The sequence below is a fragment of the Anarhichas minor genome, unplaced genomic scaffold (assembly GCF_050575085.1).
Source record: "Anarhichas minor isolate MPS153535 unplaced genomic scaffold, ASM5057508v1 ptg000003l, whole genome shotgun sequence".
Taxonomy (NCBI): domain Eukaryota; kingdom Metazoa; phylum Chordata; class Actinopteri; order Perciformes; family Anarhichadidae; genus Anarhichas; species Anarhichas minor.
In genome coordinates this window covers 11673809-11691785 of record NW_027466449.1, presented here as the reverse complement: position 1 = coordinate 11691785, position 17977 = coordinate 11673809, and the positions used below count along the sequence as shown (strand labels likewise).

Here is a 17977-nt window from a genome sequence, read left to right as displayed (position 1 = left end):
TCATATTATTTGTTGAAATCAGTTGGTACTAGCCTACATAGGCACACATACAGCTGGTCATATTGCTTTATAGGTGAAAAAGATGATTGGAATTTACTTAGCTTATAGTGTTAAATAGGTGCACGAAATGACGGGATGTGATTTAAAAGGGTTGAAAAGGCCTTCATCTTGACTAAAAGTAGAACTCAAACACTGTGTACTGCAAAACTTGACATGCAATTTACTACGGGGGTTTCTGCACAGCTACTGCACAGTACAATTTTCACATCGGGTGATATCCGAAGATATAGAATTAAGTATTTCAAGATTATGGACAAACCACCTGCAACTAATCGTTTCTTGTCAGTATTCACAAAAATATTAAGTAAAAAGAAGGTTTAATAAATAACACAAAACAACTTATCTTTCCAGAAACTTTATTTAGGACAGAGCCAAACTGACATTTTAATGACTGACTCTGAACATATGCAAGCTGGTAATCAATAGACAATAGACACTGTTTGGAATGTGCTTAAGAACAAATTAAGACATTTGTTTCGAGTTTAACTGGTGCTTTTATGTTCCTTTTAGTATTCCTCTCCCTCTTCCTCTCCCTCACCCTCAATAGAGTCGACTCCAACCTCCTCATAATCCTTCTCCAGAGCTGCCATGTCCTCTCTGGCCTCAGAGAACTCTCCCTCCTCCATACCCTCACCCACATACCAGTGCACAAAGGCACGCTTAGCGTACATCAGGTCAAACTTGTGGTCAAGCCGAGCCCAGGCCTCTGCAATAGCAGTGGTGTTGCTCAGCATGCACACGGCCCTCTGGACCTTGGCCAGGTCTCCACCAGGAACTACAGTGGGGGGCTGGTAGTTGATGCCAACCTTGAAACCAGTGGGGCACCAGTCCACAAACTGGATGGAGCGCTTGGTTTTGATGGTGGCAATGGCAGCGTTAACATCTTTGGGCACCACATCACCACGATACAAAAGGCAACAAGCCATGTATTTACCGTGGCGAGGGTCGCATTTTACCAATTGATTGGCTGGCTCAAAGCAGGAGTTGGTGATTTCTGACACTGAGAGCTGCTCATGGTAAGCTTTCTCAGCAGAGATGACGGGGGCATAGGTGGCCAGAGGGAAGTGGATACGGGGATATGGCACCAAGTTGGTTTGGAACTCGGTCAGATCAACATTGAGGGCACCATCAAAACGAAGGGAAGCAGTGATGGAGGACACAATCTGACTGATCAACCTGTTCAGGTTGGTGTAAGAGGGACGCTCGATATCGAGGTTTCTACGGCAGATATCGTAGATGGCCTCGTTATCTACCATGAAGGCACAGTCAGAATGCTCCAGGGTGGTGTGGGTGGTCAGGATGGCGTTGTACGGCTCTACCACAGCGGTGGACACCTGGGGAGCTGGGTAGATGGAGAACTCCAGCTTGGACTTCTTGCCGTAGTCGACAGACAGACGCTCCATCAGCAGAGAGGTGAAACCAGAGCCGGTGCCACCTCCGAAGCTATGGAACACCAGGAAGCCCTGAAGGCCGGTGCACTGGTCCGACTGAGGACAGAGAGGGAGAGACAGTGATTTGACTCGAGATACAGCTATATCATTTAATTTGATATTTTGACAAAAACAAAATCAGGAATTAATCCCTCCTCATGCTACCCACCAGTTTGCGGACCCTGTCCAGCACTATGTCGATGATCTCTTTGCCGATGGTGTAGTGTCCACGGGCGTAATTGTTGGCAGCATCCTCCTTGCCAGTGATCAGCTGCTCAGGGTGGAACAGCTGGCGGTAGGTACCAGTGCGCACCTCATCTAAGGAGACAGATGCAATCAGAAATTAATTGAGGGTTTGGCTAAATAAACTCACGACACAACTGTGTTTTCTATATTTCGTGAGTGTTTACCGATGACGGTGGGCTCCAGATCCACAAAAACAGCCCTGGGGACGTGCTTTCCAGCTCCGGTCTCACTGAAGAAGGTGTTGTAGGAATCGTCTCCTCCTCCGATGGTCTTGTCACTGGGCATTTGTCCGTCTGGCTGGATCCCATGTTCCAGGCAGTAAAGCTCCCAGCAGGCATTGCCAATCTGGACACCAGCCTGACCGACGTGGATGGAGATACACTCACGCTGGAGTGGGGAGAAAGAAGATTTGGATTAATAAATAGATTATAATAATAAATAATATTGAATCTTGCAGTGCTTACAAAGGAAACCACAACCATTGCTGCTAATTAAAATGGAGGATTGTCTCTGAGAGATTTAAATGGACCTTTAAATGGACGCTATATACAGATCAGCACAAACTGCTTTGAATAATTCTTACCTCATTGCATGAAAGGCTTTCATTGTTACACCAGAGTCTATTATCTATGATATCTTGTCTGACTGGGGTTCAGTCTATTATGTTTTACACGAGCCCATTCATTTTCTGCTGCGACACGAGACGGCCTGGGATTACTGTGCGGAGAGGATTATAGGTCAGACACGATGCAGAGCTGTCTCCTCAAAAAGCCACATTCCCACTAACATTTACGTGTCATTTTTCATTTCTATTTTATTTTATTGTAGAATATTTACAAAATAGAGATCAGATTTTAAAGGTGGCTTCATTTGATGTGACGCACAAAGACAGCCAAAGGGATTTATCGTTTCACAGGATATAATCTTCAGAAACAGGACAGGTGAATTGATGGAACATATATTAATATAAAAGCTCTGATATGAAAACTGCACAAACTGGTACGTTAGTGTGAAACCAAAGATATCTAAGAAGATTCAGACGGCTTATTTGGAATGAGTATTGGGCGTTTTGTCGTGCAGGAATGCACACGTGAAACCCTCGTTTTTTGTTTTTGTTTTGTCATATAGCAGGAATATAGACAATGAAACGATTTATAGTCATTGTGGGCTGCAGAATATGTCGGGACATCAAAAGGTACATTTGGATAAATCTCGTATAGACGAACTATTTTCCTCCCCATCCATTTTGATGTAGGTTAGACTACAATCGATAAACAATACATCTGGGAATAAAAATGTTAGAAATGATATTTTAAATCGCACTTACCATGATGGCTTGTCGCTATTATGCAATGTAATGAGACAAGTCTGAGGAGTGTTTGCGTCTGAGCTGCGCGGTGTCTGAAGCGGATCTGCTGATGCTGACGCACACTCTGCCTCTGGAGGAGGACAGGTGAAGTGCGCATGTGAACCTTCTCCTTCTGCCGCAGTAACACGTCCACGTTTCACGTCCACAACCACACTTTGGTTGAGATACGCCTTTGTGTTGATGATTTGGTCCAGCGGGCTACACGTCCATAAATTCAAAACTAGGAGAACTAGAATATTTCATGTATATGTTATCTAATAGGATACACTTAACGACTGTCTACATTTTGCTGAACGTTTTTAATAAAAGGCCATGATGTTGAATACACTGAGCTAATGCGTCACATTGTCTTGAATGTGGAGGCAATAAAATAGCCCAACACAATTCTTGAGCATCAATATTGTGCTTTTTTAAAATTGAGGTTGTGACTTAATAGCAGCTATTTATGTCACAGTACTGGCTACTGACCAGTAATTTACTGTAAATGTACAGTCAAATATTTTACATTGTACAGTTTACACATGAATTCTACAGCAGCATCCAGAAAAATGTGTGTGCACAAGCTGTGTCCGACTGTGAAGGGTCTGCAGTGATTTCATTATAATTTCTATATCATAATTTTGCTAACTCTGATTTGCTAACTCATCATTTTGACTTGCTATATTGTAATTGTTACTTTGAAACTCAAAACTTTCACTTACTATATCCTAATGTTGACTTGCCAAGAGTGTTCATTATGCATAAATTAGTCAAAAACAAAAGTCTAAATGTTGACTTCTTTCATTATTATTATTTTTTTTTAATTATTTATCGTGTCAAAAAAATTCTCAAATTCTCAAACCTCAAAAATCTTACCATCCTTACCGTTTTTCAGTTAGTAACTCCTAGCTAAATTAGATAATAATTACTTTGACACATGCTGCCACTCCCACAGCTCCGTGACATTTCAGCCTGTCGATGAACTCATGCTGCCTTCACGCACACAACCCTTTCGTAATTTTGAAAACCACGAGCAGATGAATGAACGACGCGAAAAGCAGCTAAAATGTATATCTCTCCCGAGGTGATGTGACACGTGTAGCATTTATGTGATGAGCAATGATGGTACAATCAACACAGCAGCGTATGGTCATTTTAAGTAGACATTTAATCCCATCGGGGTGTACTTTTGGTCATCTCCTGTACGGCTAATACAGAATGTTCCGAGCTAGGAAACACTTAAGTCAGCAGCAGAAGTCCCGTCATCACACAACTCACACAGCTCCACATCACACTCATAACTCACAGCGATGCGTTCGTTTTGGAGAAACCTCAATGTAACTCGCGCTATTGTTCACAATGGGACTGCAGCGGACTTCTTCTCTCTGCGGCCACGTCAGACTTTGGCTCTGTGCAGCGACACACGGGGTCTGTGCATAAATCCCAACAGGGAGTGCTCGGGGAAACGTTACAATGTGCCACCGAGCGCCGAGTTTGTTGCACGGGTGTCGGGGATCCCCACCATGGCCAAGTTACCGCACCAGGAGACAGCGGACGGGCTCGATGCGGCGTTTATCGGGGTCCCAATAGATACCGGGACGTCCAACCGACCCGGAGCAAGGTGGGGGAGGGTTCTTTCTCTCCAGCAGCCTGTTGCTGTTGGCTATAATTAGCCTATAAGTAGTTGGACCATTTCGTTTATTAGAAAGTTAAAAATAACACAAAACATTTCACATAAAGCATATGACAGATTTAAAACAAATCAGCAAATTGCATCAATCAGAGAGCTGTGCATTCAGATGTCAAATGATTTTTTTTACAATCTTGCATTCAACATGTCTCTGTAGCTCACGCCAAGATGGTGCAAACACTTTAGAAGCGCTTGGGTGTGGGTAGTAATGACTGACATAACTTGTCTGCATGATCAGAGGTTGCAGCTACTAATGTGTTTTGGCGTTAGTTTAACATAGACATTATACAGTATCAGTGTTCCATTGTATGGTTGTACAGTGAGGTAAACAAAAAACTTTCTTATATAAACTGCAATGAGTTGTGCACTATCCAAATCAGAGACAAGTTGCTACACATGTTGCAGTCAGATGAATGTAGTTTGGTAAGTACACAATTCCGTCAAATAAAGTGCTGAAGAAGTGTCTTAAAATTGAAATAGGCCTATTAAAAAAAAAACGAAATTACCTCGAAAACTGTACTTAAGTATTGTATTAGAGTAAATGTACTTTGTTAATAACAAACTGGGTCTAACTGACCACCCTCAGAGAGTTTTAATGAACGGGGTCTTCTCAGAGAGCTCGTTCTTGTCAAGCTGGTCTAGCGGAAGTCCACCGAGAGTTTAATAAAACGATAATAAACTTCTTTCAGGAACTGCTCTCTCAACCCAAAGGTCACTTCACTAACAAGGACCACGCCAATAACAGTATGAGTTTCGAGAGGTTTATTGCATAGTGGAAAGATTGTTAGATTCAAGAAGCGGAAGGGATCGAGGGATGAAATAGATATAGGGTAGGGGTAGAGGGATGAAGGGGAGTAGGGTAGAGGGATGATGGGATGTGGGGGTAGGGAGGAAGGGATGTGGGGTAGGGGTCGAGGTAGAGGGATGAAGGGATGGAGGGGTCGAGGGATGAAGGGGTTGAGGGGTGAAGGGATCGATGGATGAAGGGATGAAGGGGTCGATGGATGAAGGGATGAAGGGGTCGATGGATGAAGGGATGAAGGGGTCGAGGGATGAAGGGGTCGGTGGATGAAGGGGTCGAGGGATGAAGGGATGAAGGGGTCGAGGGATGAAGGGATGAAGGGGTCGAGGGATGAAGGGATGAAGGGATGTCAGGAAGAAGAAACGAGGAGGGTTTGTAGAAAGGAGGTTAGGCGATCGATGGGGGACCGTTGATGGCAACTGGCGGGAACGGGGGGACTGGAGACTGTAGGGTGGGGGCCATCTCTTCGGAAGCTCTGGCAGAGCAGAGTCCCCTGTTGTTCCTGTAATCCTACAAGAGAGAGAGGGAGAGAGAGAAATCGGACAACAAAAAGGGGGTTTGGGGGGGAGGGATGTGAAGACGAGAGTCGAAGAGGGAGTGAACGAGTTCGTTGTGCTTAAATACTCTGTGCAGAGGAAATGAGCGGTGTTCTGGGCGTGGCCCCGTTCCTGAACTACGTTTATAAAACTACATTTATTGGTAGAACACTCAAGTTACCATGTGTCTGGACATACTCGGAGCAGATAAGACTAGATAAGGACTTGGGGTCACGCTTGACACTCAAACCGGCTGAGTCGACCATGTTTTATGACTATATCTTGGTGCTTAAACTAATGGTGGCTTATGGTGTAGGAGTACCATTATTCTTTTGTACTAATGTATGGGTTTATAAGTCATAATTGAATTAGTTATCATCCTGCTATACAACCTGCTGCTACCTGCCCAATTACATCATTGTATACTGTATTTGTGTGTTTTAATGGTGTTTTGTGTTAATGTGTATTGCATGTACTTTTGGTATCCACTGAGGTGGACATAACTCAAATCTATCTCATATAATAACCGTCCTTAACGATCCAGTTTGCATCACAGCATTGACATTAAACCAGATCTTCCCTCCACCGCTGCAGGTTTGGTCCGAGGCAGATCAGAGTGGAATCTGCATTGTTGAGATCTTACAACAGTGGCACCAGGGCAGCACCTTACGAGTCCCTCATGGTGGCTGATATTGGGGACGTCAATGTGAATGTGTATGACCTGAAGGACACCTGCAAACGCATCAGGGACCACTACAGAAAGATCCTGGCTACTGGCTGTATTCCTCTGACTATGGGTGAGAGTGGCTAGAGGAACTAGAGAACCAAGAGGAACAAGAAGAACGTGTAGTGTTTTCACAGTCGAGACAGATAGTCAGTAATGGCTCAGTAAATATTTTAGATTAATTAAAGCAAGCTCTGCAATGTAGCCATTTAAATATCCCCATAAACTGCAGTTCATTCTGTTGTTGGTGTCTGCAGGTGGCGATCACACAATCGCATATCCAATCCTACAAGCTGTTGCTGAGCGGTAAGTAGGCTTTGTTTCACATGATATATTTAATCAGATTACCATTACACTGCCTGGACAAGTTTGAACATGATGTTTTCCTTGTTTTCATGGTGAACACAATGTTTTAAAAGGCAGCAACTAAAAATTATTTTTATTGTCAATTAATCTGTTTAATCTTTTAGTCTATGAAAAGAAAAATAATAGTGAAAAAAGTCCTGAGAACTCAAGGTGAGAACAACAGTCCAAAACCCAAAGATATTCAATCTAAAATGATTAGAAAAATAATTCTAAAAAGCAGTAAATCCTCACATTTAAGAAGCTGGAACCAATAAAGATGTGGCATTTTTGGTATTGATCGATTGTTTGTAACTCCATTTCATCTTGATTTTGGTCAAATATGAATAATAATGACACGTGCAATTATCTGACCATATATGAAGACACAATACCAACTTTGACGATGCAGTGTTCAATTACTTTAAAAACACTGTTGTTGTTTTTTTCCTGTAAAGTAACAGTTTTTAACATGGCATACCCATCAAAACATTTTGAACAAAGCTAAGACCAAATTGAAATCCGAACTCTTGACATTAACTACCTCTTGACCATTTCACACACGATGTTCTCCTGGCCTCATTCAGTCTGGTCTGTAATCATTTGTCAGGCATGGCCCAGTGGGTCTGGTCCATGTGGATGCTCATGCTGACACCAGTGATGTGGTCTTGGGGGAGAAGATTGGACACGGGACTCCGTTCAGACGTTGTGTGGAGGAAGGGCTACTGGACTGCAAGAGAGTGGTCCAGATCGGCCTGCGTGGTTCAGGCTACTCTGCAGATTCATATGAATGGAGCCGGGCACAGGTACCTCTACTAGAATACTGGAGGTCTTGCAAAAAACATAAGGCAATGCCTTAGACGAAGGCCAGCATTCATAGACAAAGTAATAGTAAGCAGTTTATCAATGCCATTATGTGTCATCACTGGTATGGTACATAATACATGAAGCATCTTGGTAAAAAAAAAAAATCTCATAATATACAGGTTCTGTCTGGAGAGTACTGATTAGAATAATACAGGGCTGTAACAAGTGATTGCTTTGCTGATTGTAAAAAAAAAAAAAAAAAACAGTCCCAAACCCAAGATATTACATTTACTAAAATATTACCGATAAAAACACATCTGGGAACTAGCAACTTTTTGCCATTTTTGCTTGAAAAGTGACTGAATTGATGAATTGTTTATCAAAATAGTTGTCGATTAATTTGCTTTCGATCACGTAATTGATGAATCGACGAAGCTTGTAGCTCTAGATTAATGTGCTGCATTAGTGTGAAAATCTTGTTCTTAAATTATTATTTTTTTCTGCATCTGCTTTTCAAGTTCTTCATGTTTATTATATATGATAGGCAGACATTTTGACTTGTCTTGTACAACCAGCTGCCCTAAAGAGGCCATGTGGCCGTGTGTTGCAAACTGCCTTTTAAAAACCCCCGGTGAGACGCAGATTCTGAATGCGCTGTATACATGTCCAAACAATGCTTCTAAAACCTGAACACTATCGGCATATCTCACAAGTCTTAATCGAAAAAATGCTCCATTTGGAGTAAAGCCTGTTTCGAAATATCTTAAGGGAACATTCAGTTTACAGTCTTCCTACATGACCCATGTCAAATTTGTAATATTATAATTTTTGAATATAACAGTGTAATATTATGTGCATGTAAACTAGTGAGCTAGCATAAACAATACTAGGCAGCAAAATTAACCTGTGTTTTTCCTACTGTGACATGTCTGAATGTCTGAATAGTTTTTGTAATAATGTTCTGTATCTATGTAAAAAAAGAACGATTGTCGTTGAACAAAAAAACCCTGATTTGCATTCTGTGCAGGGTTTCCGTGTGGTCCAAGTGGAAGAGTGTTGGTTCAAATCTCTTGCACCTCTGATGGCTGAGGTCAGGGCTCAGATGGGCAGCGGTCCAGTTTACCTCAGTTTCGACATCGATGCTCTTGACCCGGGCTTTGCCCCGGGAACAGGCACACCAGAGATAGCAGGGCTTACTCCCATACAGGTAACCATGGTGAAACAGACTTTAATCCCTCTGGACTATCTTTCATGATCTGATGACGCAACCTCGTCATATTACGATTTACTCCAGTAGTTCAAAACAAGTACTGTAACTCCCATTTACATGTAGGAAGTTCTGTTTTTAACCCAAGTGAATTTTCTGCGCCTATTTATCTTCTCGGCTGTATGAATACTGATACATTTTTGTTATCTTGGTTGGATTTAGGGAGTTGAGATTATCCGGGGCTGCCGTGGTTTAAACCTTGTTGGATGTGATCTTGTGGAGGTGTCTCCCCCCTACGACACCACAGGTACTTTTTATTTTAAATTTCTCATCAAATTGGTGTATTTTATTAGTATGACCATTAATCACAGTGGTTTTCTCAACAGGGAACACTGCACTGACTGGTGCCAACCTCCTTTTTGAAATGCTGTGCGTCCTCCCAAAAGTGAAATACTTCTGATCAGTAAAGACATCACAGAACGGAACAGGTAGCTTGTTAATAATGAATATATAGGTACTAATGCCAAATGAGCAGGTTGCCCTGCTGAATTTATCATTGCAATCATATTTTTTTTTATTGCAACTGTTGACGACCAATTAAAAGTCTTTACTGTAGCAGACATCATGTACACCAACTTGTAAAAAGCATTATATTCTCTTAATCTTTCACGTACATACTCTTTAAAAAAAATACTCTCAGGTCCTATAAATGACATGATTATGTCATGTACAACTCACAGTACCAACACAATTATATGAATTCTATTTTTATAGATCATGTTGACAAAACAAATTACTGAATTAAGCGCACACTAAGTTTGACTTCACTTTCAAGTGCCACGTCACATCATTTTATATCGTACTATGCCATTCTGAAAACATTCACAACTTGAAATGCTTGTAATGTTTGCTACATATAAAAAGCATATATCTATCTATCTATCTATAGTGCAACCATTCACAAATAACACAGCAGATCTGACAGTTGTTTTGATATGTATAACTGTACCTGTACCAGCTAAATGTGACCCTCAAAATAAATAAAAATGGTATATTTGTTGCATTAGTAATGTTTAAATATTGCTATCACAGTCAGAACCAGACTGTGCATTAGTGCGTCAACTCGCATGAACATAAATGCACATCTGTTTGAGAAATGATAGCTAAGCAAATTAAGTTGTTTGACTGTGGGGTGAAAAGTTTGACTAACCCAAGCCCAGTTTCTTTTTTTTACGCATAATGACCTGACAAATGTCCAGCAGGGAATGAAATGTTCTCTACTTTTAAACAATTTTATGGTTTTGAGTTAGTGTGCAGAGCCTTACACCTGTGATGTGTGTACAACTTTCAAATGCAATGTTTTAATCATCCTTCATGTAAGATACTGCCTATACAATGTTTATCGGCATTACTACTAACAAGACGGACGGATATTTACCCCCACCAAGAGGGAGAGGGTCTTCTACAAACTGCCTCTTTTGCTACAGCATCGTGGAAACACTTCATTTTACCGTTAATGACTTAAAGTATGAATGGGGTGCCATCTGCAGGTGACTGGCTACCCATCCTTCATTTCCAAGACAAGATATTCACAAACACACACACACACTAACCTTTTCAACTAACATAAAGGGCAAGTATGAATAATTCTGGATGATTTACAGAGTCTCCATCTTCTGCACCACCTCTTCCCAGACAGGCCCAATGTGGATGAATGCAGCTGAAGTAACAGTCATTGATCTTTATCAGGTATGGTCTCTTGTAGCTGTCAGGCAGCACGTTGTTAATATACTGGCTAAAGTTCAACATGTGCTTGCTGTCAGCAAAGGCCCTCTGCTACTTGCTGTAGAAAGGAAAGTTTAAGAAGGATTCGTAGTCAAAGCTGGCATGGAGATGACTGCAGCAACCACTGATGTATGGCTGGATGTCGTCAGCAATTGACACGTTTGTCACACATTTTACTAGATGTTTGGTTGAAGAAATAGTAGTAGTACCCAAGTAGCCACTGTGATTATTTTATTGGCTGCAAGAATTGAATGAGTAATTCAGAATGGCCTCTCAGCAAATAACAACACATACTAAATAGGTTGATGGGCAAAGCAGGTACAAACATATACTGTACATGTATTCACTAGTGTAGCAACAGACAAAAACTTCGATAACGTTTTATTACTGCTAACTCTGTGTGAAAGAATGTGGCACACTAGGGGAGTGTCCGCGGCGCAAAGTAAACTGAATCAAACGTACCCTGATTTATTTTCGTCCGCGCGCTCTCATTCGTGGACCAATCACAGCAGACAGCGATGTAAACAAGGAAGTGGCTCGTTCAGGCGTGCACCACTTCCTTTGTTTTAACAAATTTCTTATATTTCTACACGAACAAGACATAGTTTATATAGTATATAGTTAATTATCTTCTGTTTGTGGGTTGAGAATGCTCAGAGCCACGCAAACTCATTTAACGTGCTGCTGTGTTACATACCTGTTGACGTGTCTCCTGTCAGTGCTATGGTATGTATGAGCATTAATGTCATAGCTGTCTTTAAAGTTGGTCTTTGTATACAGTCTATAGTTAGCTTACATTAAATAAATTATATATTTTGGCATAAGGAAACCTGACCAAAATATCAAAGTATATATATATATATATATATATTTGTTATAGTAAGTAGCCTAAATAATATCACCAGGTGGCCACTTCATTGATTAAAAGTTGTATTAGCCCTCTGACACTTTAAAGCTAGAAATAGTTATTTAAATCAACTTTTTTTTAGGTGTGTTTATTTTAGAATCCTATCAAAACAACCGCTGTCAGTATTTCGGCCTGCATAGGAAACCAGCATACCACACTGCAGGCAAATGCTTATAACATTTTGTTAAAAAGTACTTTTGGACCTCTTTTTATTCAACAAACTCAGACTAATGAGCACCTTTGGCTTGCCCCCCTAAAAGTGCTCTCTCTCTCTCTTTTTAACATGAACACTGGGATTTGTTGCTCATCATTGTGATCTTTGTTTCTTAAATATACTCTCCAATGTTGATAATACATTTTGTTTCTGACTTTCCTCCACAGTAACTCAGTACTACTCGCAGTCCACGTGAACTAGGAATGCGTTTAATTCACCTTTTGGTAACGGTCACGTTCGTTTTCCAAGCAATGCATTCCTGCTTTTGTCACAACACCCGAGAGGGAGTAAATAAGACCAAAGCCTCGAGGCAGAACACAACGTGAGAGTATTCAGGTAAGCACTATTTATTCTTCATGCACTTACAACTGACAGAAAGACAAGAGCTGTTGTAGAAGCAGATTGCTAGATCTGTATTGCAGCACAATAATGCATAGTATCTATTAATTCTGCTTTGTTTAATTAATCCCAAATGATGTATTTCTTTTTCTGTATATCTGTTTATCCAAACTTTAAAATGGATACTTTTCTGCCTTTGTGAAGCAGTGTCCTCATCATTAAGCTGGAGTAAGCAAGCACTCGCCTTTATTGTGGAAGTCAAGACCAACTTGAAACAAAGTAAGAATCATTTCTTCTGCTTCAGTGTCTGAAACCAAATCTAAAACTCTATAAGAGCCATTCACTTAGAGGAAACCAGAATGAATGCAATAAAGTGAGCCATTTGTAATAATAGCTGTTGCATCACCTGGAGCGTCATCATCTTGGCTTAAGCTTGGAGACCACAAATCTATAACAAAAAGGACGAATGTTTTATTATATTATAAAGATTATTGTGTTTTTATTTTTTACCTGATGCTTAAGTTGGTCCATTGTATCCACTGTATGGAGAAGTCATTTGATTCTCCAGTGTAATGCCTCTTCTAACTCCAGTAGAGGGCACTTAATGCTGAAGTTTACTGTATTTAGTTTGAGAGAGAGAGTCCAGAAGTCTGTCGCTGGTATCAGCACTGAGCTCCTGAGAAATCTTTTAATAAAGTCTGCAACAGCACTTAAACGGCCGGGATATTTCCATAAAACATGAATTGCCTATCATTTATTCAGTAATGCGAGTGGAACTGTGTTTCAGGAATGCCAGAAAGGACTTTGTGTCTTCTGTGATGTGTGTATTGAGGGCATGATAAGTACAACACAGGCTTGTTTATTGCCCAATCAAAGAAAAAAGACAAATCTCAGAGGATTAGCTCTATTTTGTTAAAACTGCAGCATTGATTTGGACCATTCTTTTCATTTCTATGGTTCTCTTGTAAGTCCCCCATGCCCTTCCCTCTAAATCACTGGAGTACCCCTTTGATTAAATATTAGTTTTTGTGTGCAGGGAGGCTGCAGTAATAAAGTGTATTCCATCCGCTGACGCATAATAAAACCCTCCGAGAGTTCTCTTCTCTCTCTCTGACCTTCAATTTGAGATCCAGATGAGTTGTAAGACCTAATGTACTGGAGTCACTTCCCTGGTACTGTGGCCGATGTGGCCGAACAGCATGTCCCAGATCAGCACATCACAAAATAACTCAACTCAGCTGTGTTTATTTTGGTTAATGGTAGCCCAGTCCCAGCTATATATAGATGTGCCTTGCTATCTAGCCTGTCTTCCCAATGCCTCTTTGACCATGTGACAAACACAGGCTACGTGTCTTGGAGTGGCACACGTTTGGGCTCCTGATTGGTCGAGACACTGGACTGTATAGTTGAGGAACTACCAATGATGTGGTCATGAAGGTGAGCCTCTCACATTATTAGCTTTTTATTTTACACACACACACACTCTACACAGGCTGTACAAGACACCTTTAAGCTCCTCTGCAAATGTTCAAACATTCTTAGTATACCCAGCATCCAGCAGCTAAAGTGAACTGCAGTCAATAAGGCGCGGCACGAAGCAGACAACATCCCAAGCAAGCCCCGCCCCTGCTGCTGCACAGAGCGACGATCGCTTGTTTATTAAAATGTTATTAATATTGAACACTTCGCTTGTCCAAATTGACCAACATCGACAGAGCACTCCCTTGGGTCCTGAGCAATGAACCCACCATGTGTGACTTAGATCGAATAAATGGTTTTCGAGATAGACGAAGGACACACACACACACACACATACATTAGATTGTGGCTCTGCGTTTAATGACACAATCATGTCTTTCTGTGTAGTAATAATTGGCTACTTTTCTAGATTAACTTTCTTGGTGTGTGACACATAGTCCCTGTCAATTTTTAAAGAGTAGATAATCAACAAAATCTTCATGTTGTACTCTCTTATGCTCGGTGATTTAAAAGAAAAATCCTTTGCTGATGCGTATTTTAAGTTGCTGCACTGCTCTATTTACCAACATGGGATTTTGTTGAGTCATTTGGTGAATCCATGTAAGATATGACCCATATAAGAGTTAAATGAAAGGAAGAGAGGGAATAGTAATGCGTCTTCTTCCAATATATCTGCATCACAGTCCAAGGGCGTAGACCGAGAGCGGAAGCATTTTATATTCCTTGGCTGATCTGCCGCTCATTGTCACAGCTGTTTCGCACAGCTGCAGCTCCAGTTGACGAGGCGCAGTGCGCTGCAGACACTCTTCATGTAACACACGGGGCCGGTCAGTGTTAGAGTCTTCCGACATCTTCTCCATCATACCTCATGGCTGAATCTAATAATGTGTACAGAGTGCAAGCACAGCAACCAAACAGGGAGTCAATCAGATTTGACTTGAGCTTGCAGACCTCTCCTGAACTTAACGACATGAAGGACTGTCCCAGATGGATCAAGTTGTCTGTGGGTAGTGACATAAAGTGGTTTGATAAGCCTGACTTTAATGTCTGTATTCGGTTGTTTGCTTCTATAGTTTACTCGGCTCCCTTCCCCAGCATAGATCCCAGATCAGTTGTTTTATCACGAAAGCTTATCTGAAAGCCACATAAAAATAAACTTTTGTATTAATTATGTTGTTTTTACCATTAATTTAGATTCTAGGGCAATGTACTGCTACTTTAATAGACTCTAACCTCCAAACAAACACGAAACACTAAAAGATGGTGTTAGTGAGTCACAGAGGACTGGGCCTGCACTCGAAGAAGCTGAAGTATCCTTAACATTTCGCTGAATGGTACATTGGTTTTGGGACCTATAATAATGGGTTGAGACAGTTTTGACTAAACACGTTTCACACAATTTTTCCAGCGCTTTTCTGCTGACGGGAGGCAAGGGAGGAGTCCCTAAATCAAACCGCTGTGGTCAGGGAGATGCTTCGAGTGTGCATTCACAGTCGGAGACCAGCAATGATCTCTGTTGTGTATTCATGAAGAGTCTACAGGGCACAGGAACACGTTTGCTCTGAGGACTCCTGTTTACTTTGGGATTTGTTTGAGATGAAGCGTGTTGTTTCTATATGTCGGTCTTAAATGTTGTTTCAACAAAGACGCTCCAAATTAAAATGAAATATTGCATATGGCTTCAACTCTTCATGTCTTGGCCGAGTCTGCATTTTGCACATGCCTTCCTCATTTATCCCTCATGTTATAGTTTCTGTCCACCTAGCTAATAACATTTTCTTTGTTTACTTTTAATTACACAGTTATTACAGTTATTACACAGTGTGCAGCTGAATTTAAAGTCCCCCTCCGTTCAAAACTACGTTGCTTATCGCTACTATACTTGGACTTTTGAGCTTCACTGTGCAGAATGATGTTTGTTTGATGTTAGGCTGTTTTCACATTCATCTCCTGAATGGGCTCACCTTAAATTTGAGTTTTAAAACGTGTGTGACATCACTAGTTTGGATGGCAATCATGGTACAAATGCGTCCTAAACAAGTGTTATGTGAAAAGCTTCAGTTTACATCACAGACGGTATATAAGTGGAAGTAGTCACCGCGGCGTCACCCGTTGGTTTGTGGACTACGGTTCTGAAGCCTCGAGTTCACCATTTTGGCCGTCTGGTTTTTGGCTTTCGCCATCTTTGGTTTTTGGCTTTCGCCATCTTTGCTTTTTGGACCCAGAAGAGACACGAGAGGGTGGAGCGAAGTACAACCGAATGCTGAATAAGACATTTTTAGGTGACCAAAATGTTCCAATTTAGATTCTGGATTTCTCAGTAAGGCAGAAGGAGTAGTGGTCATTTTAAGAATTTGAACTATTTTTCTGTGGAAAAAACACATCAGACACAAATTTTCATTCAAAGCATGATGTTTTTATATATCATTCAAACAAGTCTGGAAGAAACTTAATCTAATTAGATTGTAAAAATAGAATCTCACAAGTGGTACGTTCATAAGATACCAACGAGCTTGATAAGCCCATTCTGTTCATCTCCCTTTTAGCCTATTTTGGTGCGCATTTGAGAACAGCTCCTCGCCAATTCCATTCAGGGTTCAGCTTTTAATTGGCAACAGCTGTCTCTGAGTGTTAACATGTGCTCTTTACACCAGTGACATTAATGCACACAAACACACAGTCCTCCACACGGCTCCTGACTTCGGTCCTGACAAGTACTTTACCGCGTATTTCTGTGTGTGACTTATACTTATGTGTGACATGTCTCTGATGGGACAGCAACAAAGGACAGTTTATTTCTATTTTGACTTGATGCTTGAGTTGGTCCTTTGTATCCACTGCGTGGAGAAGTCTTTGGTGTAATGCTCCATCTGACACCAGTAGAGGGCACTTAATGCTCAAGTTTACTGTGTAAAGCTCTTTTAATGAAGTCTGCAACAGCAGTTCTATTTTCTACCAAAATAAAGGAATCTCAGTCTTTTAATGACCACAAGCTTTCCATAAACACATTTATTTACCTTTTTAATTATTAAGAAAAACTTTGAGCGGAGGGAACTCTGTTTCAGGAATGCCACGAAGGACTTTCAAAATATGTGTCTTGAGGGCATGAAAAGTCCACTACAGGCGTAGAGCAGGTTTACTGCAATAATTATATTTAACCGATACTGAATACTTTAATTGAAGGCATGGCTAGCTTGTAATGATGTATTTTTACTTTATATTATTATACATATGCAACCAGAGGTGGAAGAAGCATCCAGTGCCACAAAGTAGCCACAGATAAAGTACATTTACTCGAGTACTGTATTAAAGTACAATTCGGAGTTACTTGTACTTTTATGTGAGTGTTTTAATTCTATGCTGCTTTATACTTCATCTCCACAACAATTCAAAGCGAAATATTGCACTTCACCACATTTATTTGGTACCCGTAGTTACTCGTTACTTAAAAATACATGATGAGCATATAATACATTGTTATACAGTGAATTAAATCACCCAACATTATAAAAAAATAAAAGTAGCTGTAGCCAGCCATTAACTGCATCTTATGTTACTGCAGCAAAACTAATAATCTACATGCATAATGAACATTAACAACCACCGAGGCCATTGCGGCTGCGCACTGTGTATTTACTTTGAGTACATGTTCCTACTAATACCTACTTTTATTGAGTAAGATTTTTGAATGCCGACGTTTTACTATGGAACAGAGTAGCTATTAATAAAAAAGATCTCCATCACCACTGTCGCAAACTCAATATTTAGTGCATATGCAGACTTTAAATCCGCGTGCAGATATATATGATATGATATGATATGAATAAGTAGCATTTTCTCCGGATCCGACACACGTGAGGAGTGTGTACGGTCATGTGGAGAGCTAACATGGCTCTACTAGGTGGCGTCTCCCCACACTGGGATTAGCTATCTTCTCTTTCAGCACTCCCCGAATTCCATTCCGCCTCTTACTTTTTCGGCAGCTCTCTCGCTCTCTCTCTCTCTCTCTCTCTCTCTCTCTCTCTCTCTCTCTCTCTCTTTCCAGCATAGGACTTTGCAGG

At 40.9% G+C, this 17977-nt stretch overlaps 2 protein-coding genes across 2 annotated transcripts; one reads left to right on the top strand and one right to left on the bottom strand.

Annotated features, from left to right (window-relative positions):
• Positions 1–566: 566 nt before the first annotated feature.
• Positions 567–2123, bottom strand: LOC142956363 (tubulin alpha chain-like). Its single transcript, XM_076097927.1, has 3 exons — positions 1901–2123; positions 1659–1808; positions 567–1627 (listed from the first exon to the last, which is right to left on the bottom strand). The coding sequence occupies exons 1-3, from the start codon at positions 2019–2021 to the stop codon at positions 567–569; spliced, it is 1332 nt and encodes a 443-aa protein (XP_075954042.1). The 5' UTR covers positions 2022–2123.
• Positions 2124–4394: 2271 nt separating this feature from the next.
• On the top strand, positions 4395–9652 carry agmat (agmatinase (putative)). Its single transcript, XM_076091573.1, has 7 exons — positions 4395–4705; positions 6707–6909; positions 7094–7142; positions 7789–7984; positions 9013–9192; positions 9415–9499; positions 9579–9652. Exons 1-7 carry the CDS (start codon positions 4395–4397, stop codon positions 9650–9652), a joined length of 1098 nt encoding a protein of 365 aa, XP_075947688.1.
• Positions 9653–17977: the final 8325 nt, after the last annotated feature.